The 23,670-nt window shown below is 39.2% G+C and overlaps 2 protein-coding genes across 7 annotated transcripts; one reads left to right on the top strand and one right to left on the bottom strand.

Moving 5' to 3' along the window:
- The first annotated feature begins 630 nt into the window (after positions 1-630).
- Positions 631-17,945, top strand: tnip1 (TNFAIP3 interacting protein 1). 6 transcript variants are annotated; one of them, XM_062425022.1, is made up of 18 exons: positions 631-651; positions 5,245-5,427; positions 6,063-6,206; positions 6,339-6,430; positions 6,618-6,677; positions 7,420-7,629; positions 8,557-8,651; positions 9,083-9,236; positions 9,482-9,574; positions 9,702-9,767; positions 11,347-11,478; positions 11,597-11,725; positions 11,816-11,950; positions 12,900-13,025; positions 13,174-13,257; positions 13,722-13,925; positions 14,217-14,301; positions 17,030-17,945. In XM_062425022.1, the coding sequence occupies exons 2-18, from the start codon at positions 5,280-5,282 to the stop codon at positions 17,125-17,127; spliced, it is 2,055 nt and encodes a 684-aa protein (XP_062281006.1). In that variant the 5' UTR covers positions 631-651; positions 5,245-5,279; the 3' UTR covers positions 17,128-17,945. The 6 variants fall into 6 exon arrangements, with proteins under 6 accessions (XP_062281006.1, XP_062281005.1, XP_062281004.1 ...); XM_062425021.1 differs by lacking the exon at positions 631-651 and adding an exon at positions 4,083-4,152; XM_062425020.1 differs by lacking the exon at positions 631-651 and adding an exon at positions 4,113-4,188.
- Positions 17,946-18,881: 936 nt separating this feature from the next.
- gpx3 (glutathione peroxidase 3) lies at positions 18,882-22,994 on the bottom strand. Its single transcript, XM_062425027.1, has 5 exons — positions 22,836-22,994; positions 20,855-21,005; positions 20,654-20,771; positions 20,011-20,110; positions 18,882-19,424 (listed from the first exon to the last, which is right to left on the bottom strand). Exons 1-5 carry the CDS (start codon positions 22,914-22,916, stop codon positions 19,203-19,205), a joined length of 672 nt encoding a protein of 223 aa, XP_062281011.1. The 5' UTR covers positions 22,917-22,994; the 3' UTR covers positions 18,882-19,202.
- Between the last annotated feature and the right edge of the window lie 676 nt (positions 22,995-23,670).

Consider the following 23,670-nt stretch of genomic DNA (forward strand, 5'->3'; position numbering starts at 1 on the left):
TAATGGCACACCCAACCTGAAATTGCCCCAGTTGATGATAATTATGAGAGATTAGGAGATTACTTCAATGGCACATTGTTAATATACAATTGATGTCAAAATATACACTGTTTTTTGAATTTTCCTTTGATAGCTGGGGTAACTTTTGACTGTGGTGGTGTTGAGAGCAGCTCCTACCACATGCAGTTTAAAATTTCAAACTTGTCCTGTCCTCTGACTTTTTATCTACATGTCTCCATTGTGTTTTCATGATTATTATTGTGGCATCAGGATGTAATCATGCAAACAAGCCATGTACACGACTGCACCATATACAAGTAAGTATATAGTCTGTCTGCATGTTTTTCTTCAATGCTGCTCTAGTTACATCACTTTCTTTTCATTGCAGCGTCTTCTTTTCATTCAGTTATGTTGAGATGCATCGATGCAGTGTGGCGTATGTGCTCAAAGCCGTACAAAAATTAATGAAATGCTTTTAGTGTTGTTTTTTTTCACGTGTTGTGTTACTCAATGAAGGCAGACCACACAGTTGGACACACACCAGGCCATTTTACTGTTATGGGAATTCCCCAAATCGCACAGTGAAATTGCTTCCCCCCTATTCACCAGTTTCCTTAAAAAGTGCCTCTCAGACACAAGCTGAATGTGTGGGTGAGTTGTTTATTTGTTTTAAACATTTGAAATGTAGTAACAGAACATTTTTAATGCGTTGTTATCCGTGGCATTGTCTGTTTCTTTTGTTGTGTTTTATTTAAGGTGGTTTGAAATAATGTCATGTTGTAACTGAAATGAGTTGCTCTTCCTGTGGAAGAACAACTCATAACATAGAAGGCAAATGTAACACAGTGAAAAGACAAATACTGAACATTCTGACTTGTATTATTATTTTATATAAAATGTTTATTTTAAACTTGATCATTATTTCTGTATTATTAAATCATTAGTTCTTTTTAGGTGTCATTTTCATTATATCACATCAACAGATCATAAAATATGGGACTGTTTCTCAATCCATGTTAAGAATACAATAACAAGATTTTACATTTTCTAGATGACAAAGTAGAATATATAGATACATGTAGCTAGACATTGCTATTATTATTTATACATAAGCCTCAGAGACATACACTTGATATTTTGGCATGCTGGTTTCTTGGTCTTTATTTTAGATTTTTAAGTGAAAAAAAAGACACAAGGAGCCTGTTACAGTTCAACTAGAGGATATATTCTATCTGGTGTTGATGCATATCCAGTCCATTTTTTTTTTGCTAGTTGAAGGCCTTGAGACGGCAGCTGGAGTTACCAGTCAGCTAACAAAAGGACATTTTGTATTAAGCAGCACAGAGCTAATGACTATCAGCTGCTGATTTCTGCTGCTAGGAGATGGGAGACTGGACTGTCCTTGTATCTCAGCAGGGTGAGGTGCAAACTCTGTACTTGTGACACTGTGGGCTTCAATCTGAGGATTACTCTCTCACACAAGTCATCTGCTTGCTCTCCTGTCTCTGCAATGAGGGAAAAATGCCTTAAAATGTTTTGAAAAAGTAGGTGGGAGGAGAAAACAAAGAGTGTGATTACCCTGCAGGACTTAATATTTTTTCAGCATATCAGCAGCTTGAGATGGAAACATTGTTCACCAATAAAGAAGTACAAGGTGTTTGGTGGCAGGCACAGCACAGAGGAAAAAACAACTTCTGTGTGTCAACTGTAATGTTTGCTTGTTCCTCCCCAGCTGAGGAACACATTGACATATCTTATCATTGTTTTCTGGCCAATGGGGCACTGCTAATCAACATGCTATACAGTCTAAGATGTCATATTATGCTGTTGTGATGTTGTATATGGTTTTACGTTAAGTGCATGACTCTTTATTTGAATCTAAAGCTCTTTAAACTGCATTACATGGGTGAAAGGGATTTTCAAATAAGGTTTATTGTTATTAAAGCACAGACATCCATTACAGAGTACACACATTACACACTGTCTTTTTTGTCTTTGGTGTTTTCTCACTCACTCGCCATCTCATTAATCTTTTCTTGTAGTATCATTTTAAGAAGGCCTAGTCTACATTTTTAACTGTGGAGGGTACTATTTAGGCTGGTTGACACTTTTCATGACAGCTCTTAATAAACTAGTTTATTTAGCTTTAAGCATGTATCTGCACATTAGAGTATTACTAGTGTAATCTAGTCAATCTGCACGTTCCCTAAAGAAAAAAAAAATTGTGATTCTGATTAGTTTAAGTTTATCATTAATCATGTATACAGTATAGTGTTAATGAAACTGCAAACTGGGAGTTTCCTAAGTTACATAACATGCATGTTAATAAGAGCTCCGTGGCTGTTGATCTGAGATCTAAATCATTATGGGGTATAATTGTGTTAATCGTCTTTGTTGACATTCAAGAATGTGTCTTGACTTGTGACTTACATGAGGCTAATGGTTACTAAATTTATAGTGGTGTTCCACACAGATATGAAATACCCAGTGGAAACCAGACTATTTGTAATTAGCAAGTACCCTTTAGTGGTTTAGTCAAATTGTGCTGGGTCACAAGCTGAATTACATCAGATGTACTTAGTGCTTCCAGTTAACTAGGTAATGGGAGTTTTTGCAACTCCCTGGGGGGAAAATGTGACCACTCATTACCCATTTGTTGATTCCCACAAGATGTCACTATTGCTCTAAACTATTCATGTTTGGTCAGTGGTCTGTAATGAAGATCTGGCAGTTTTGTTCAACCTATACTGTATTATTCAGCACAAATAGCTCTGAACTCATGACTGACACATCTTTTTTAACATTTTATTTTTATTTTATTTGGCCTTTGGTAGGCCTACAGCAACTGTGAAGTGTTTCAAACACTCAACTTCAAAAATGTAGTAACTCAAAAAAATGTAAACCCCATAAACTCCCACTAAATTAAACTATAAATAGAAATTTAATGTGGTGTAGGTCCTAGTTATAGTAATACATGAATATATTCATCTACATTTCGTTTAGGCAGCAGAAGTGATTTTTGAATTAATCTTCTGACAATATTCAGGTTCTTTGTGTGCTCGTGAAACCTTTTCCAAGTTGGACTAAAGGAAAATAAAATGTCTTGATATGATGGCCCAGCAGTGTTTAATGTGGAAAGGCAGAACACTGATAAATTATATAGACTTCAACACTAGGACAACATAACATATAGCTTCAAATTTAAAGATAACCCAGGCCAGGCAATGCTATTAAGCTCACAATTAGTGCTGAAACATTACTTGATTAATTAGTCAACCAAAAACGAGCATCTATTTGATAATTATTTGTCTTTTTCAAAAGAAAAATGCCCCTTAAAAATCAAAAGTTCCAGCCATGAAATATTAATATTTACTGATAGTAGATTGAATACATTAAGTTTGTTGGATAAAGCAAGTAGTATGGATATGTCAATTTGGGCTCCAGGAAGTTCTAAGGGGGAGTTTTTTCCACTATTTTATGATATTTCTAACAACACATTTATAATGAAAATCATTTGTTGAAGCCCTATATGACAAATATATTTTAAACCTCTAGCGTAACAAGTGTATCAGTGTAATTCGGATGAGGTTTTACTGAACTAGTTCAGAGGAAATATATGATGCAATCACAGAAACTCCCACCAGCCCTATCCCCTCTAAATTCATCAATGAAGATAAAAGCAATTCAGAGAAGAGGCTCGGGTTTGTCCCACGGACTATTAGTGCTGACTTTGAAGAGTTAAAGAAGTTTTTTTGTTTTTTGTTTTTTGAATTAGAATAATCACGATTCAAAGAAAAAAATAGCTGGCTCTTTCTTGATCATGTCATATGAGCCATTATTACAACATACGAATATCCACACATGTCTTTGAAGGATGCATGATGTAAAACATTGGTGTCAGTTCTGCAATAGTCTGTACCGTGAAGTATGAAATGTGAAGCACTTTGCTCCAGTGTTTACATTACGCTGAGTGGCTCCTATTGGTGCTGAGCTGACAGAGAGCTGGTCTGTGATTGGTCCGCACGGCTGTCAATCATTGTGTTTACATCAAACGTTGTGAGGTGGAATTTCCCAGGTTACAGCACAGACCAACAGACCACTTCCGCAATACATGTCGGGGCAGAGAGACGAGAGGCCACGGCGAGCTGAAAGGTATCCAAGCTAGAAAAGACACCTCTTTGTTCTTCGGTTTGTCGCTTTAACTCCGCTTTCTGTATCGATAAAAGTATCCGTAGTGAGTAAATAAAGAGGAGCGAGCCGCTTACTGTCCAGTCATCTTAAGTGTTAGCTAGCCGACAGCTAACGAGGATGTTGCTAGCAATTTGCATGACAACAGCGAAAACTAATATTAGCCCTCTTCAGCCAATCGAGGTAGCGATCATTAGCTATATTGTGCTGTATTTGACTCGCGTCTGTTGTCTAGGTGTTTGTTGGCAGGATTCGTGTTAACAATTAGTGCTATTTTTCTTCTGCTTTTGTCCTTTCCCCGCCCCCCTCAAATATGAACGTTGTCATATTTAGCTATCATAAAGGTTTCACACCGGCAGGGTAGCATCATGGTGGTGTTGTTGCTACTGCTGCTGCTGCTACTGCTGTTGTTGTCTCCTCTGAAAAAGCTGCCTGTTGGTCCTTATTCTCCTCATCGGACTTCACCCATAGTATACACTCATCCTGCTATAAATTATAAAGTGGGAGAAAGGACGTAGAGGTTAGCACTACGGGTACATGGTATTCATTAGGATGTCTGAAGCCTTCCTATCTATTTCATACACCATCGAGAAATAACAGGGACACATGTATTATTGTAAAACCGTATGGATTGTGGTGCCAGGTGATACCTAAATCAGGAATGTGAGAAGCAAGAGGTGATGATAATGCTTTAATACTGAAACTTGAGGTAATTTCCTCCACTTTCTATTTGTGTCCATGAGTGTAGGGTTGTTGTTTTTTTAACCTTTTATCATGGGATTCAAATGTTACTTTTTGCAATGCAAAAAGGTGCAGTCATTGTTTCTGTGGTTGTGTCTGTTATTTCAAAGGGTATACTGCACTAAACACTGTAGACACAAGTAATCAGCGCTCTGTGTTTCAAGTCTTTCCTATCAGCACTGTTAGTTTCCTTTTAAAGGTTAGGTACTGCTGTTTGTTTTTGATCTCTCAGCCTTTATTTTCCACTTAACAATATCTGGTACTTAATGTAATGATCATTTAAAAGAAATAACAGTTGGTGTCTTCTTCCCTCAGTTCAGAGGACCATGTTTAGGAAGTGAACGACGGCAATGGAAGGGAAAGGCCCGTACCGCATCTATGATCCGGGTGGGAGTGAGGTCAAGGCCAGGGAGGAGGCCGGAGGGGGAAGCAGCTATCGACAGCTACTGGAGGAGAACAGCATACTGAGGGAGAGGATGAAGGGGCTTAAGAGCCTAGGTATGTTCCTAAAGGGGATGTGATTGCATCAAGGCTACGCACAGAGCGCCAGTGCCAGCTGCTCTTTGTCATTACACATCTGTTGTCTATCTTAACGCAAGACGATTGTATGTATCCAGATTTGGGAATATACATACATTCATTTATTTAGTGTTGTATGTAAAATCCCATTACAGAAAACAATGTTAAGCTTTTGCTTTTGTAGCAGCACTAACTTAATTATTATTTGATATTAAGTCAAGTGACCCAAAACACGCATCATATGATTGCCCCCATAACATATTACACCACTGTATTTCCAGTCAAAACAAACAAACGCATGAGGGAAACTGATATGTAGCGAATTAGGAGAATGTAGTAAAACCTGATCATCCTCATAAGTAGTTTGTGGAAAAGCTTGCTTGCCATTGTTGTTAATGGTCTGACTGCTCCTTTTGTGACTCATCAAAGGAGTGTCACAGGCACGCAACTTCTTAGCAAACTTCTATCACATCACATCTTATTTGACTACTGCCTGTGCTGACATTTTTCTTTGAGTCTCCTCACGTAAGCTTCACTGTGGCAGTGTCGGGGGAAAAAATAACTAAGTTCACGAGAAGTGCTGGACAGAGATGAGATCTCGCTGTGACTTGCAGGTGATTTGCTGGAAGAGTCTCAATCAGAGGCATCAAGGCTTCGACAGAGAGTGGAGGAACTTGTAAGAGACAACGAGGCCCTCAAGTCCTCCAGCTTTGCAGCTAGTCTGTGTACTGGAGGGCCCGCTCAGACTGAGACACAAAGTAAGTAACATTTAATTAATGTATTGTTTTGAATATATTTTTATATTTGTGGTTTATTGCTGTGCTTGATGGTATGCTGTTCTACTTTAAGGAACTTGGATTAACTTTGGTATTGATCATGGCTTATTTCAGATCAGGGTAAACCCTGTTTGCACCCCACTGCTGAGCAGAAGGAGGAGCCAGCAAGCTGTTTAGGGAAGGCCCTCCAGCCCGAGAAGCCAAATGTGAGTGTGAGCTTTTGTGTCAGACAGTAACAACTTTGTGATGATTGTAAATAACATAATGTACACATGTATACAGTACGAGGGTCAGAATATGACATCTCACAACTCTCAACTGGAGGATCTTTTATTGAAGCAACTACGGACACTGCATGTAGTATGGTGCTATGTAACTTTATGGTCTTTACAGGAGGCCTTGTCAGAGTTTGAGGTGGTGAATATGGAGGGGAAGACATCAGAAGCCTTGACTGTGCGTACTAGACTTTTTGAAAAAAAAAATAAGTAAAAAAATAATTTTCCAACCATCACAGGATTTCAAATTTCTTGAATTTCATAATTCGTTTAGCTCCAAAGTCAACTTTCATTTTAACAAACAGTTTGGTATATTTAGAATATCACAATGTTACCAGTGCTAAGCTAAACCAGATCAATTATTATTCAGTGTAATTTATTAAGGTAATATAGAGCCTTTCCTTTTATCGCTATTTCCCCAATATTTGGAACATATCCTTGGCGTGGTGACTCATCAACAAACTCAATACTGGTAGCTCCAGCCTGAGTCAGCCAGGGGAAAGTCCAGGATTATTACTGACTAGAATTACACCGCTGATTCATTCACACACTACATCCTAGGGAATGTGTTAGTAGGACACTCTGCCAGAATTATTCAGACATGTTGTAAAAATATCATAAACTAGATTGCCAAATTCTCTAAATTTCAGCAGCCTAAATCAACACAGAACAGAGTCTTTTTTTGTAAAAGTGTTGCCACAACCAACTGTAGTCTGCAGGGACTAAATTTAAATCCAACTGTTTTGATTTTTGAGAAAATCCTGCTGTAGCTTGTCATAGAAATAGTTTTAATATGATTATAAGTATGTTATACTTTCAGTCTTGTGCTTTTTGAAATGCACATGTAATTGTTAGCTTGCCCAATCAGTGAGCTCGAGAGGAAAGACTGACTGTTTGTTTACCTGTGTGGGTATCTCCAGGCCGGGTCAGTGGCAGGAGTAATCCCCCTTCTGCCTCAGGAGAACATCGAGCTAGCAAGCCAGCTGAAGAGATTAGAGAGCTCCTTCAGCATATTCGCAGAGGAGTCCAACCCAAACCAGCTGTTAGCTCACCTCGGTCGCATGGCTGTGGAGTTTCACCATCTTTCCTCTAAAGTCCAAAAGAATGAACAGAGGACCTCCCTCCTACAGGTATGCAGCAGTCTGATTGTATGAGAAAGTAAGAAATGCTAGTTTGGCTGTTGAATAAATGTAAATGTAATGCTATTAACTGTAAAAAGTTAGCAAGCTGTTGTGAGATGAAATGCAGTTGTATGACTTTTATGAAGTGACAGATTTGTACATATGATGATGTTGGTGCATGTCATAAAATGATCGTTTAAGGGCAACGTTTTATAGAAGAATGTCCTTCATCATATTGACTTCCTCTGGCTGTGTGATTATAAAAGACTGTTATGTGTAAGAAGTTGTGTTCTTTTCTGACAAATGTTGTTTCCCCTTTGCAGCGGTTTTGGTCTGTGGTTAAATTCATGTGGGTTGGGCACAAATAAATAACTACTGCTACTATTGATAAAACACAAACACTTGTGTAGATGACCAGTAGGCCAGATGTCTGCTGAGTGCACTGCTTATCAAATTCTAATTTTGACTGTAATAACCGTGACTTTATTTAGAAATGTGCCATGCAAGTTATAGGAAATGTACATTTTTAAGTTTGAGTGCATCACCACTTTTCAAATGTATTACAGGCTAAATTTTTATATACAAAACTGGGTCTTGTTATTTCAAGGTGGGGTTTTATTATTCTAATTTTATTGTTTTTTTCCTCTCAAATAAATTTAAACAAATGATGATTGCTAGTTCAAAGGATGAAAAATGTGAAATATAGTTTAACATGTTCAAAAAAAAAATTGTTCCAAAGCTGTGGGAAACATTGCATAATTATTTTCATACGCATTCACAGGACGCCATCATCATTTTAATTTCCGTTTTCGTTGCAACATTGCGTTAAAGACAATATCTTCTGATTACATGAGAGTACAGACGTAAGAACATGTTGACAATGTCATCACACTGAGCGATGCTAAATGTTGCGATATTTGTTTTTTTGCTGCGTAGACTCTCTGTGAGCAGCTCAGGCAGGAGAACAATGAGCTTCGAAAGAAAATGGAAGATGATCATCATATCAGGAATCGAGACTTGGAACAGCTGAGGTAATGTCTCTCCTTCTCTTTAAAATTAGCTGGCTTTGTGTCACTTCTGTGGGAGTAGAAATATGATTGCTGGTAAGATTAGAAGGAATATTTGTCAGCCCATGCTATTAAGTACTAAACAATGAGTGCAGTTATTCTTTTAGTTGTTTTTTTGTAACTGTGGAATAATTTAATATCTTGTGACCTTTTTCATGACAATATGACTATTTTGCTAACATACTTTGTGATGGATGTTGTCAGATAAACATGCTTTCACTTTTGATGGAGGGGGGATTATTCCAGTGCTTTCTGCTGGTGTCATTGTACTCAGCGGGTTTTGTTGGGTCTTCCCAAAGGAAGAGGCTGTACCAAAAAATTCACCTTCAAAGTTTGGGAAGGGCTCTTGTTCACAATTACTACACACATACACGCTCACTCTCTTACTGATTCAGACAGGAGAATCAGAAATTAAAGGAGCTGGTCACCGGAGGGCCAGCAGCAGCAGCATCTGCAGCACTGTCTGACACTGAAGAGGCCAAAGAGGAGCCAGCGAAGGAGGAATCAGCTGCTGTAAGACCTAAGATGGAGGCCAGCACACCACAGAAGGTAGTTTAAATTATAATACATCTTTTTGGTTTTTTATAAGAAAACAGACTCCTGAATAGCTAATTTACACAAGTGTTAACCCAGTTTCATGGAAATAAAATGTTTGCCATTTACTTAAATATGTTTTTAAAATGTTTTCTCAGTTACTTTGTCACTTAAATCATCCCCATGTATAAACGCTCACACTGCAGGGTCTGTGTAATGGAGGAATGTTGTGGACTTAGGAATGTTTTGTGTGCCCCCAGAGTGGAAAAGCTGCAGAGAAAACCCCAACTAAACCATGTGATGTAGAGGTGTATGAAAAGAAGATCAAGCTTTTGGAGAAGCAGAGAAAGGATGTGAGTCTTTTTCTTTTTTTTTTTGCACTTACTGCTCATCCTCTTTTGCCATAGGGGAAAGTCTCTGTGTGTTTTGTTTCCTATATGTTCAGAGTCATTTTGTTTCACTTTCTGGTGCTGCTTACAGGTACTGGAGGTGAACAAGCAGTGGGACATTCAGTGGAACTCCATGAAGTCACAGTTTGAACAGAAGGTACAGTAATGACTTTACGTCTGTTGTGAAGGGTGTGGGAAGACATCGCGGTGTCCTCTGATGATATAGAGCTGTTAAAGGAGAAATAATACCTAAATCTCTCCGATTCTCAAGAAAACATGTTCATTTTCCTCATTGTAAAGCTCACTTTTACAAAGATCAACACGTTTGTTCATTTTTTTGATATCCAGTCCGTTCAATCCAATTCCCCAAGTGTTAATGTATCTTTTTTTTTTTTTAAATGTTATGTTCACTTTGAGTTGTGACAAAGTTCTCAACTTCAACACCTCCAGGAGTCTTTTAGGGTTTGGATATCGCATATAAATTGTACAATATAAAGAGCATGTTGAGTATTTTTGTTGCATTTTCTAGAAAACGGTCCTTTTCTCAAGATACATGTGTGGAATAGACTGTTCTTTATCTGTTACCCAGGGTTAAAAATTAACTGTATTGCAGCTAAGTCGTTTCACTGTTCTCATTTGAGCCTCTGTAGATGTTAAGTTTAGTAACCAAGTGCTTTGTTAATGTAAGGGTCAGGAATTGCTTTAAATATTTGTTTGGCACTTCATTTCATGTATTTCATGAATTACTTTTGCTACTGTTAATCAGTAGTACAGTAGTAGTAGTAGTACACATTTTGTAAACAATATTTGAATATATTTGAATTTTTCAGGTCTCTGTGTTAATAGTTTTCTTAAACTTACGGCAGTACAGAGAAGCTGGGTTACAAAATACTCTAGATGAACATTATAACAAAAGAGAACGCAATTGTCTTTCCAGAAGCAGTAAAAGTTGAAGCATTGTGACCACAAAAGTCTCATTTCACATTATGTCAGTGGAATAATCGTTTTTTTTTTCTACCATCCAAATTGTATCAAGTGTCCATGCCAACAGATAGCAAGGATTTTGTCATTTGGGAATACAGGACACATATGTTTGTGTGCATCAGTTGGTAGTGAGCAGCTGTGTGTCTGTGTGTGTGTCTGTGTCTGTGTGTGTGTTTGTGTTTGTCCAGTGGAAAAGGTGCAATCTTGCAATAGCTTGCTATCTCAGCATACTTACCACAAGGCCTGTCACATTTCAGCAAGAATTCCCCTTACCTCTCTGGTACCCGCTGACTTCCTGCTGTGGAGCAGTCAGAGGGCAGCAGAGACACACATATGTACACACGCTCACACTCATACTCACACACCTACGCTTGTGCACACACCCACAAGATGAACACACTAAATTCACACTTTGTTAGACGGGGACACCATGTAGTCTTGGGTTTAAACCACAGAAGCCTAGATATATCCATTTGCGTCACTAAATTTGTTCATATTTTACACAAAAAAAGAACTGCGTATGTTTGCAAATGTGTTTGTTGCTGCGGCTTAGTTTATAATTTGATAACGCAAAGTCCTGACACATTTCTAAGTCTGTATCTTTACACATGCATTAGCTGATGTTTATCTTTACCAGAGAGTTGTTATCACTGCTACTTTTAAGAATCAGTTTTGGTTTTTGTTCATGAGAATGATAACTTACCACTGTGATTAGTGTTTTCCTCAACTAAAGGGTTTACATTCTTTCTCAGATCACAGACCTCAGACAACGGCTCGCTGAGTCCCAGAAGACTGTGCTTGAACTGGAAGCGGAGCGAGAGCAGAGGCAGCGCGACTATGACAAGAAGCTGCTGCTGGCCAAGTCCAAGATTGAAAATGTACAGGTGAGAGTAATAACACAAAGCCCAGATGAATTAACATTCAAAACCAGGACACAGAAAAAAACGTGAAAAAGTAGACTAGAAAGAGTCTTTTTAAATGTTTGGGGTGTATATGTTTCAGGGGGAGAAGGAATGTCTAAACTCTGAGACCACTGAGCTAAAGCAGAAGGTTCGCTACTTGCAGGATCAACTGCTGCCCCTCAGCAAACAGAGAGAGTACCAGGAGAAGGAGATCCAACGCCTCAACAGGGTTAGTATGGCAGAAAGAGAACAGAGATGGACAGCAAACTGTCTTTCTATGTAATACATCTGAGTAAGATTTGTTTTGTGTTATTTCCAGGCTTTAGAAGAAGCCTTAAACCTGCACACCCCTTCATCCTCCCAACAACCGCCTGGCCAGGGTAACTTTGCCGATGCAGCCAATAACCTGAAGAAACAGGAACTGCTCACTCAAATTGCTGTACTAAAGGAACAGGTGAAACATGCAACAAGACATATGCACACTTCTGCTGCAGTCATCATTCATCTAGTTAAAGGGACACTTTGTTGTCTTTCAACCAGCATCGTATCATTACAATGTGGATAGTATATGCAAATGAACAATGTTTAACTTCCCTCCTGCTCTCAGAGCTCCCCTCTAATTTGCTGGCACTTTGGAGATCTGCATTAGACCACAAACCATGTTTTCTCATTAACAATCGTGGTGCCTTCATTGACGGTAAATGCAAATCTCCCAAAACACTCTTGGCTATCATGTTACCATGGTGCAAGCAATTCGATAACAGCTGACAAAAATCATACTTCTAAATACTTTAAAATGTCAGTATATTTGGAAGAAAACTGGTTTCGTGATATGAGGCTGAATATTGTGCTGTTGAATCAGACACAGTGGAGTCTGGTAGAGGACAGGAGAAATTTTACAGCTTCAGCTAAGCTAAGCTGTTAAGTTTCTCCTTGATTCATCAAGAAGAGCTGAATCCAACACACAAAAAACAACTAGCTTTACAATATTATGTCAGTGCAGAGATGTGGTATTACTATTAATATGTATGAGCCCGAATATAGTGCTGTGTAATTAGACAAAACGGAGTGTGGAAGAGGATGTGACCACTGGGCCAGAGCAACGTTTCCCTGTGATCCTAACACAAACAAACAACTAACTTTATTACAGTTACAACTTACGAACCCAAATATATTATACTAAATACCAAATATAGTGCTTTGCAATTAGACAAAACAGAGCAGTAGATGTGGAAAAATGTTTTGTAATTAAGCCTCAGTAAAGATATATAACGCTGCTCACTTTATCTTTGCCAACCATATGCTCGATTTGTCGTAAACACACCATGATTAGCTCCCTGGTAGCTTATTTGATGAGACATGCACATTTAGCTGGTTTTAATCATTTTTTTGAATGTTTATAGGTGAAAATCTTTGAAGAAGACTTCAGAAAAGAGCGGAGTGACAGGGAGCGAATGAATGAGGAAAAAGAAGACTTGAGGCGACAAGTTGAGAGACTGCAGGGTCAGATTACTAATTTGACCAATCAGGTAAGCACACTGTCTCATATGTGGCATGATGAAGGAAATGTTTGTATCTCACACGAAAGCATATGTTTTTGTATCTTGCACTGAACAACAGTTGATGCTTTCCAAAGTGGGATTTGGTTGATCGTTTTTGTTTGTGTGTGTCATTCAGCTTCATCAGGCACAAAACGAGTGTCAGAGAGAACGCACAGAGAGGTGTAAACTGGAGCGACTGCAGATGCAGCATCACAAACAGGTACTGGCTGTAGCTCAGGACTGAACTTGATATTTGCAGACATACTGAAATCCTGAATGAAATGGTGCCGTCAGCCTGGAGAGGTGCTACAATATGCTTGGTCATTTTGTCTATGGTTTCAAGCACATTAACTGAGGGCCAAAGTGTTCTCTTGAAGGCATCATGTTGCATGATGTGAATTGTGGTAAAACCTTGCAGACTAGCGCCCCCTTGTGACAGTATGCACTCACTTAGATGTTGACAGTTAAAAGTTCATAGTGGACACATCAGTACTCTAGCACAAGAGCCTAACTCCAGCTAGCTTATTTGTCAGTGCATTTGCGATCAGCAGGTGGAACATTTACACTCCTCAGTGGGAGGCAGCGGCAGTAGGGTTGAAGGTCAGCAGTAGGGCCACTGCGCTCGCTGAGAGTAGCAGCCGTGCACTGATTGGGGATCACGTGTGTACTTGTGATCCCTCGTAGGGGCAGCAGCAGGAAAGACGTACCTCAGACCCCACGTCAGGCTCAGTGAACGGCCCGCTGAGCCCTCCCTACTGTGGTCCCTTTGTGCAGGTGGGACCGCAGGGCCTTGAGGGCTGGCCCATACACTTCCCTCCCCGGATGCCCAATGCAGCCGCAGCCGCCGCAGCACCGCCCCCTGTACGAGACTTCCAGCCTGTTACCCCGGTAAGGGTCCTCTAAGGTCCCTCTTACTCTGTCTCTGGAGTGACTCAGGCTCACTGAGTTCACAAGGCTCTTTTTTCTCTTACCTATACTCCCTGTAACTGTTGGGAGCAACACACACATGTAATTAGGTCTGGCTGTAGCTCCACTCAGCCACCTAACAAATTCTGAGTTAAAAACTCTTTCGTTCAATATATCGATTATTAGGTTACAGCACAGACTTGAGGGTTGCTGGTTCTGAGGAATGTTAATCTTTAATGACCTGAACTAAGGTGGTGCTTTCTCTTTGGTCAGGGTTTTCCTTGGCAGTCGTCATTCCCACAGTCCAGAGGGGCCAGAGCAGTAGGGGAGAGTTCAAGACCACCACCAGAGAATGCAGGTATGGTACAGCATTTTTTCATACACTGAATAATTAAGGCTGGTGGTTCCCACCTTATTATTAACAAATCCCATGAAAAGACCAAAACCAAAACTACCTTTTTTTGCTGGAGCGGCCACTAGGGATGTGCATGAGCCCATTTTGTCATGGTCAGTTAACCGGTGGGTATAACTGAATATTCGCTGCATGCCGACATCCACAAGGGCTAAATAGATAATGCATCAAAAAATAACTTTCAATATTCATAACAAACAATATTTAACTGTGCAAACTTGTTTTAAAGTTATTTATTTAAATGATAATAAGCCTTCATTTCTTTACAGAAACACATTAATTAAGAGAGAAAAATCTTACAGGCTTACAGACCCCTAGAATATAACAGCGTGAATTTTGTTTCTACCTATCATAAACAACGCTGAGCATATCCTTTAAATTCATGTTAGCAATGAGAGACGTAACGTTAGTTTTGTCACTACTTTTGTCACACTTTCGAGGAGCTGTGACAAATGCTGACACACTAGTTTGGTGTTTACCATCAGGTATGTCTCCCTTAGTAGCCTTCACAGTAGGGGGATGCTTTTTTAGATAAGTCAGCATTGTCGATGTGAATCCATGATAGCTCAACTCTGTTCCACATATTCCACACCTGACAAGATGAACCTTTACTTTCTTAAAGTTTTTCCACACTGGACTTTTGTGTGGCTTTGTCTGCATCATGTTCCCTCCACTCAGCTAGCTAGCAGGCTAACATAGTACCAAGTCAAAGTAGCTGAGGGCAGGAATAAAAATGCACTTGCGTGTCATGCTCTACTTCAACACAAGGTGGAGCTCAAGAGCTCATTAGAGTTTTTCAATGGAAAAGAAAAGCAGACCACAGCACAAAGGTCAACGCTAGTCCCCTCGAATGATTATTCGGTTATCTGGTTTTAATGACTCATCCCTACCAGTCCTATAACCATGGTTGTCTGTAAGTGAGTGAGTGACTGCATGAAGTTACAGCATTGGTCGAAGTTTGTTAAACTCCTGTTTAAACAGACCAGTACCAGCGTCTCTACCATCTGCTCGTCTAACCCTTGTGTGATGAACGCTTCGGCTGACAACGCTTTTAGCAGCTGGAGAGATACCTCGCTGTGCGTTTGGATTTTATGACTGAATTTAAACCAGCTTTATTTTCGCATATAAGCTCCCATATTTATCAAATAAAAAAAACTCATTTGTAAACAACAAAGCGTGTCATCAATACTTAGTTGGACTACTCCGTGACTGTCCGTAGAAGCAGCACAGAGTAGCCGAGTGAGACATCTGTCCTTCCTCCTTTTCTCTGCTGAAACATGCATAGCTCTTAGTGAGCAGTTGGTCTCATGTCTCCTTGGGTCTAGCAGCAGTCATCTTATGGCTTCTTCCTGTGTCTGGGTGTGCTGCAGCCTAGCTTTACACTGAAGACAACCTGCTGGCAGCAACCCAAAGCTTGGTGTCACTAACTCCTAAGTAAGAGGAGGATCTAAACTAAAAATCTAACATTAAAGATCAAAGTAAGCACTCAGGTGTGGCGCAACATTGATGAATATCTTATTTTGTGAAACGTGTGATGTAACTGGTAACATCAGTGTTGTCACAAATTTTTATTATCTAGTAGGGAAATGTACTCACTATGGCATCCTTATCTTGCAGGTAAAACAGGAGACCCACATAGCTATAATGTGAGTTTAGTGTGGGGTGGCTGCTCTGCAGGTACACTTAATTTGACTGTAACTGCGGTAACCAGAGATAATCCTCTTGAATTTGCACCTAAAATGCTGTCAAGACTTTCACATACAATTTCTACCGCAGCCTCCATGCTTATCGACAAGGGAAAGAGGCACACCAAAGAACAATCACTGACAAAACACTCAAGGCAGAGTGAAAAATGAAAGACCCACAAAGTGAAACAGATGAAAGAGCAGTTAACAGATGGGTAATTAGAACAGTTGTAATTAGAATTAAAATAACATTTCCTTCAAATCAAACATCCTAACGTGAGGAAAAAGTAAAACTTTATTTTGGCTCAAACAATAGCTTAACCATGTCATGTAATGCATCTTCAGTACACTTAAACAAACATATTACTGGGACCTCTACAGAAGACTGCAGATGAACATTTAATATCCAGGACTTCACATTATAAACACTACCACTGACTGTCCCTGTAACAAACACAGTTACACATTCACACCTGAAAGTTCCCTTGTACAGCTAGTCTGATCTGCCGGCCACTGAACAGCTCCACTGTAGCAGTTAGGATTGATGGCACCTCAAGCACTGTTTTTTCACTTTGCCCATCCAGATTTACCCAACCGGGCCTGAACCGACAACCTTCCAGTCACAAGCTTGCTTTTTGTAACCTGTAGACCGCCACTGACACCTTGATCTGTCTCTAAATACTTTTTGAGTTTCTTTTCTATATGAAGCTAAAACAGACAATACTTGTTAGTAGATAAATTCATTGTTGTTGTTGTTGTTGTTGTTGTTGTTCTTTTCATGGAGTGTGATAACTAGAAAATTACAGGATATTGCAAGCCTTATCCTTTAATGCAGACATTACTAACTTCTGATTTTTGTGTATTTTCTGAGTCATAATGTTAGTCCAGTCAATGGTGAATCATACTAACTTTGTATTGAAATGAAAGTGTAGTGCAGCAAAGGGTGTGACTGAGGGGATAACACAGTCTTGCTCCTTTTGTGTGTGTAGATCAGTCTGCAGCAGCAGCAGCAGCAGCAGCAGCTGCAGCCGCAGCAGCAGGATTTGGAAAAAGGGAGCGACAGAACATTGACCCTGGAAAGCACTAAAGCATCACCGTACCCACCTAATGGAATTTGGGTAGTAGCATGAAATCAGTTTGTTTTTGATTTGAAAAGGTGTGATTTGATCTATAATTTTCCTACTGAACTGTAGATATCCTATTGTAATGTTGTTTATACTTGCGTTTTATAAGGCTATTTGTGAAACACTTCGCTATTCTGAGTATATACATGAAATATTATTTAGATTTTTTTTTATCAGGAACTGAAGTCATTGTTAAATAGGTTTGAATAATTAACATTGTTCTTTTTTTTCAGAAAATATACCTATGTGATTGTTTCTCTGCAGATATGTAACAACCTGACACTTAGTTTGTTACTTGTAGGGTTACAGGAAGCCATTCCCCAATATGAATAAGACTACATATACTCATTCCAACAATGAATGATTATATAGGTACATTGAATCATAGAATTTACAATGTGAATGTTAATTGATTTATGAAGACTTCTTCAGTACCATCGATGTTATAGAAACGTCCCATATGTGTAACTGTTCAAAAGTGGTTGTTGAAATACAAAGATTTTGGGAAATGAATTTTGATGGTATCATACCAAAAAGATGATTGTGATTATTGATAATTTATTTATAACCTGCTGTTTTGATAGTTGCATTGACTAAGTGTAAATCATTGTCTTTAGTAATGCTGTTCTTTCTATGTTGTTAGTGTAATCCCAATATATTGTAGCTATTGACATTGTATGTTTGTATCAGACACAATACACAATGCACAGTACATACGCAACCTTTTTTTTTTCTCCATGATGATGGACCTAATCTCATTAAACACAACACTTCTACTTGACCACAATTTATTTGACCACTCTTTCTGATATTCATACTCATCTTACTGTATCCTGTACCCACAGTTCAGCCCCAACGTGCAGCATCTAGAGGTTACAGCACCAAAACCTTTAGGGAACAATGATGGCTACCTTAATCTTCATCCTCAAATATGTATTATTTCATCTTAATGAGTTGTAATGAATGAAACTGCACACATCAGTACTTTAATTACTACTGAAACATACGATTTCTGCTCAAGCAGCAGAAAGAGGAAGAATTAAATCGGTATTTTTGAGGCTCTAGACTCAGTGTTACAGCAGTGCAGCCTCTGCCAGGATGTCTGGCTTTGCTCTCTGTCCACTTCAACAACTAACAGCAACATGTGCCTCGTCGACTGACCTGTGAACTGCTGTAACACAAAGTCAAGAGCCCTGAGTCGAGACACGGGATCCACAACTCAAGATAACGCGTGTAACTATTTAAAAATGGTATATCCAATCACAAATCAAGCCACTGACTAAACCGAATACCCATCAAGATTTCTTTAGGTTGTTTATCAGGTAGTCGATGAAGGGCTTCAAAATGTGTCCAGGCAAATTTTTTAAAAAGGCTCCATTTTATCAAACAAGTTATTAAGTTACAGGGAACAAAATCTGAATGGTGAGAGCTGAAATGATTCATTAATGGAATTGCACTTTGAAAGGTACGCTGTATTTACTGGCAGTTGTATTTTCTTGGTTTTAGCCCTTTTCTTTTTTGCTGTAGGCAAAAGCACATGTGAGACTTTTTGTATTTGACTGGCTTAATAAATCTATTCTAAATGTATAGTAGCATCTTACCTTGGTTATTCATATTCTTTGTGCATTTTTCTTGCAATATAGAAATGTCAGCGGGCCACCTCCCCATGTCACAACACACAGTAACAGTTTCCAGTAAAGAAAGGCTTGCACAGAAGTGTGTTTTCAATGATTTATTGGAAGTAATTAACATTTAGGCTGTAATCGCTAACAGGTCCTGTGTTGAGAAGATGACATGATGCTGTGGGATTGTAGGGCAGCCTGAATGCACTGAAGAGCTGCCCTGAACCCAAGACTCCGAAGAGGCACCACAGAGTGTCTGTTTTCAAGCCTCCTCTTCATTCAACATGCCATCTTCCTGCATCAGAAACTGTTACATTACTCTAACACCAACTCTCTTGAATTCTACATAAGCTATTCCGTGAATATTGTAACATTTACTTCATTAGATGTACAATACTGCATGATGAGTGAGGGATCTACTGAAAAACCTGCTGTGTGTATAGCTGGAACAGGTGTCTGCGAATGTCGGATCGTATCTCAGAAATGTTGACGCTTGGGTGCCACCTCATTACTGGCTTCCCGTTGGGCCCCACCAGGAACTTTTCAAAGTTCCACTTGATGTCACTGAGCTTAAGAGGCTCCCAGAACAATCTGCCATAGGGGTTATAGAAGTTTTCTCCAACTGGCGGGCAGGAGCTCTGCATAAACAAAAAGCCAAACCCAAAACAGGATATATGAGGGAGCAACACATTCTGTGCACAGTAAAGTAAATATCCTCCACCCAACAGATAGGCACAAGACCAACTTTTATCTGGAAAACCTCCTTTTTAATTAAATTAACCATTTACATGAAAATTGTCTACTTTATTCTTCATCTTATACAGCCAGCAAACCAAGTGAGAATGTTTTTCAGGGACTAAGATATATTCAAAATCAGACAGCTGTTAACAGATCACAGTTAAGCATTTCTGTGCTGGAAATGAGCACATTTGTGCAATATTAAGTAAACATGAAGATCCCAAAACTTATCAACAGGTCAGATGATAAAAGAGAATGTGGATTATTTCCAAAACACCTAGACTAAAGTTAAGAAATGCTGAGTAATGACATATAGCTATGTCAAAAAAACATTTGTACAGAGCTGGAAAATGGCAATTGTAATGCACTTTGTGATTTGAAGTACTATAAAACAGACTACCTCTGATTTATACATCAGAGGTAGTTCAAGTTTTTGAACCCCATTCTTGTCTGCAAGCTGCTCATATCTTAAAAGAGGAAAGTTACCTTAAGGAAAGTGAAAACCGCTTGCTCATCTCTTCCATTCACGTCACCTTTCTCAAACAGCAGGAAGTTTGGAACAAATCCATTGCCTGGTCTGACATGCCTGGAATCCAGAGAGAGGAGCTTATCAGTGGACGTGCCTTTCAGCATTATGTTCCACCAGTGCTTAATGAGCTGCAGCTTGGCAGCTGCCCTAGATTCACTCCAAGCTAAGCAAAACCACACAGTGTACTGCAAAGGCTTTGCTATGGATATAAGATTACATAAATTAAATGTGTGTGAGAGCCCACTACCAGAAACTGATCATGCTCCCTGATTAAATGAAGTCTTGTTGATTGACCAAGGATTTACCATTATTGAAAATTCCTCTCTACATCCAGTTATTCACATTGTATTACTATATATACCATCTTGTGAGATCCTTGTGACTGAAATTGAGGGGATTCTCATATTTTCACATAATGTACAGTTTGAAAAAAAATTCCAGTAGAAGATACTTTCAAGTTCCCAAAAAGAAGCAATTTTAGAGAAACAAGATTTTCACCTGACAGTACATTATATAGCTCTTATCTCACTGTCATTAAATAATTGGTTATTTTTACAGTGGTTTAATAGAGGTTTGCAATGAAATAAAAAGATTTCTCACTTTAAAGCTGGCAGAATTTCATGTCTTTGCCCCGGTTCCTGTTTCCCAAACTGGTTGCAGGGGAAGCCTAATATAGTAAGTCCGTCTGGTTTCAACTCCTCGTGTAGTGCATTCAGTTCTGATAATAGAATAGAAAGATACATTATTTTTGGTTTTTATACTGTTACACAAAATAATGACGCCTGTGGTGCTGTTTCTTACCCACATACTGGAAGGTGTATCCTCAGTATGTAGCCACATTGATGAAGAGGACACTCTTTCCAGCGTAGTCACTGAAGTTTATTGTGTGATTCCCATTTAGGGTCCTTGCCTGGTATTTGTATATGGTGCCATCTATGGATGCGTCACATGACTGGGGGTACAGACACAGGTAATAAGTAGGTCATCATTTTTTAGCTGGCTAACAGCCAACACTGTCACATAGCCCTTATTTGGTATAGTATTCATCTCATAAATTGTGCTTACTGTATAGACACGTATGCAAAAAAAACAAATGCTTCACATTTTCCCTCCAAAAGCTAGACCAAGATGTGGATTTGCCCTTCTCTCACTTCTTTAAACAAATATTTGATTATGGGTGCTGTGCTTTACAACATTTCAGTCACCCACTCCTTTTAATGATTTTTGTTGTTTCACTTGAGTGAAAAAAACCCTTCCCCCCCCCATTTCTCTTTGACAAACAAGACACTCCTGAAAATTGTGAATGAGTAAATGTGCCGTGAAGTATAGTAATACTAATTTAAAATCATGAATGATTAAATAACTGACTGCCAGTTTACAGTCTTGTGTTGTTAGTTAATATATTAGTTGTAGTAGTATCACAAATATGTTTATAATATAATGACATCTAAATTGTGTTCCAAATATATTTGTGAAAAAATAATCACGAAAGCTCATTAAGGTCTGTTTCTGTGAAAAGTGTCAGTTTGAATGTGCTTTTATAGTAATGGGATGAAAAACAGTGGCGAGGCCCTCTGTTCTCTTTCCTGTGCAAACATCAACATACGCACAGCAGCAAATCGTTTCAAAGGCATTAACTAAATAAACAAGGTGCAACACTTTCACCTTTCTTCCCACTCATACCACTGTTGTTGTTTTTTAATGTGTGTCGGCCCACTGACATCTGCCCGATTACATAACACAAGCCCAGTGTCAACAGATGAGGAGAACATTGCTCTCAAAGAGACAGTGTCACTTGAATAAATTAAATACTGCAGCTTGGACTGCAGTGGATTTGTACCCATCGTTAAGTAATATCCCTCTGTACTATATCTTTCAATTCAAACACTGACACATGGTATTTTACACAGTTGACTTCACGTCTGCATAACAGATGTGAACCTGTGTGATGAATCCTGTATGCATAGAAAGGAGGAACTGGAAGAGTCATAAACCATTGGGCATTAAGAGGTCAAAATGTGTCATTTTTAACATTAACTGTAGCTGATTGTAACCTACATGTACTAACTGTTTGTTGTGGTTCGTGGTGACCATGACCATTTACATAATATCAACACCACATGGAAAAAGACTTAACCTCTGAACTCTGTAAATTAATTACAATAACAAAAACTGCAACAAGAAGCTATTTGTTGCAACTCTCATAAAGTGCAGAGTTAAAATAAGGTGTTTACACAGTTTAATCTTTACATGCCTCATCATATTCATCTGGTGTGAGACCATTAGTTTGACTGCTAATTATTATCACCACCTGTAAGCTATAAAACGAGCTGTGGTAATGAGTGTTCTAGCAAATACAGTACAGTCCATTTCAGGTGCTTTAATTGGGCAAAGAAACTGCTAAATGATTTCAGTGGAGAGGAACATTCCTGTCCTAATAACATGCCAAACATGAACCCACAGTTGTCATGGACCCACCTTTGCAGCTGTGTTATTGTGGTTTAGTTGTCAACCCTCTTAACATACAAGTTAAATTATGACTACAATAGACATGCACAGGTTACTCTTAAAAATTACAATCAAAGTCAAAGAACCATAACATGCATTCTACTGCTATGGCTTGACAACACAGGTGTGAATGAACATTACTGGAAAATACTGATGTCATCTGATTTAAGGTTTTCTGTCTGGTCTGTCTGCCTGGATGTAGCTTAAAGATGGTGTGTGTGCGTGTGTGTGTGTGGGCGTGCGTTCGCGTGTGTCTGTGGCGAGCAACAGGTACCTGGGTGAGCGAGTCTCCAACGGCGGTGCAGGGTCGCAGCAAACCGAGCAGCAGCAGCAGTGGCAGGAGGACCGACATCATGCCGTTCTTCCCCAGACTCTTCGTCTGTTCGCTGTGGATGTATGTCCGCTTCTCCCTCAGGATAAAGAAACTCCTCTGCTGGCAGGAGGTGGGGTGGAGGGCCGCCACAGCTGGCTGAGATAACGCCCTCTGCTGACGTTACCCGCTCACAGCAACAACAAGCCTTAATGAAAAGATGAATGAATGAATGAATACACTTAATAAGAAATAAATGCAGCATGGATTAGATTTCTTGAGTAGAATATACAGATGGTAATAACATAGTGAGGAGACACATTTATATCACTTTTTCTTGATTATCATTAATCACTAGTTCCCCCTTAACCCTCCCTAATTCTGTCAATCTGCCAAAAAAAAAGCAAGCGCAGTTGGTTTCTGTTCCTGTCTTTCATTCTGAGCATGCCAGGTGCTTAACCTACTGTGAACATTCATAAACAGCATTTGTTGAGATGGTTGAGGAGAAAAAATACATGGAAAAGGGCTCTTTTTGTAGTGATAAGCTGATCCTCACTGAATCTTGACGAGTACAAGGTGGTAAGTGTCACCTTTGCTGTACAGATGAGAAATGCTATTGGTTTAATTTTTATTCATGGATCATTCCTCCCTCTCGGATCAGCTGTTGCCATGGTGAGCTGGTACTTGGCTAAATGCCCTGTGGGTGGCTGACAGGCCTCTTCCCAGAACTGTTTCTCAACAATGTTGGAGTGGCTCATTGTGACTAATGTTTTTACACAGTGTTCATATCTGTATTGGC

Source organism: Scomber scombrus, chromosome 9 (genome assembly GCF_963691925.1).
Source record: "Scomber scombrus chromosome 9, fScoSco1.1, whole genome shotgun sequence".
In the NCBI taxonomy this organism is placed as follows: Eukaryota; Metazoa; Chordata; class Actinopteri; order Scombriformes; family Scombridae; genus Scomber; species Scomber scombrus.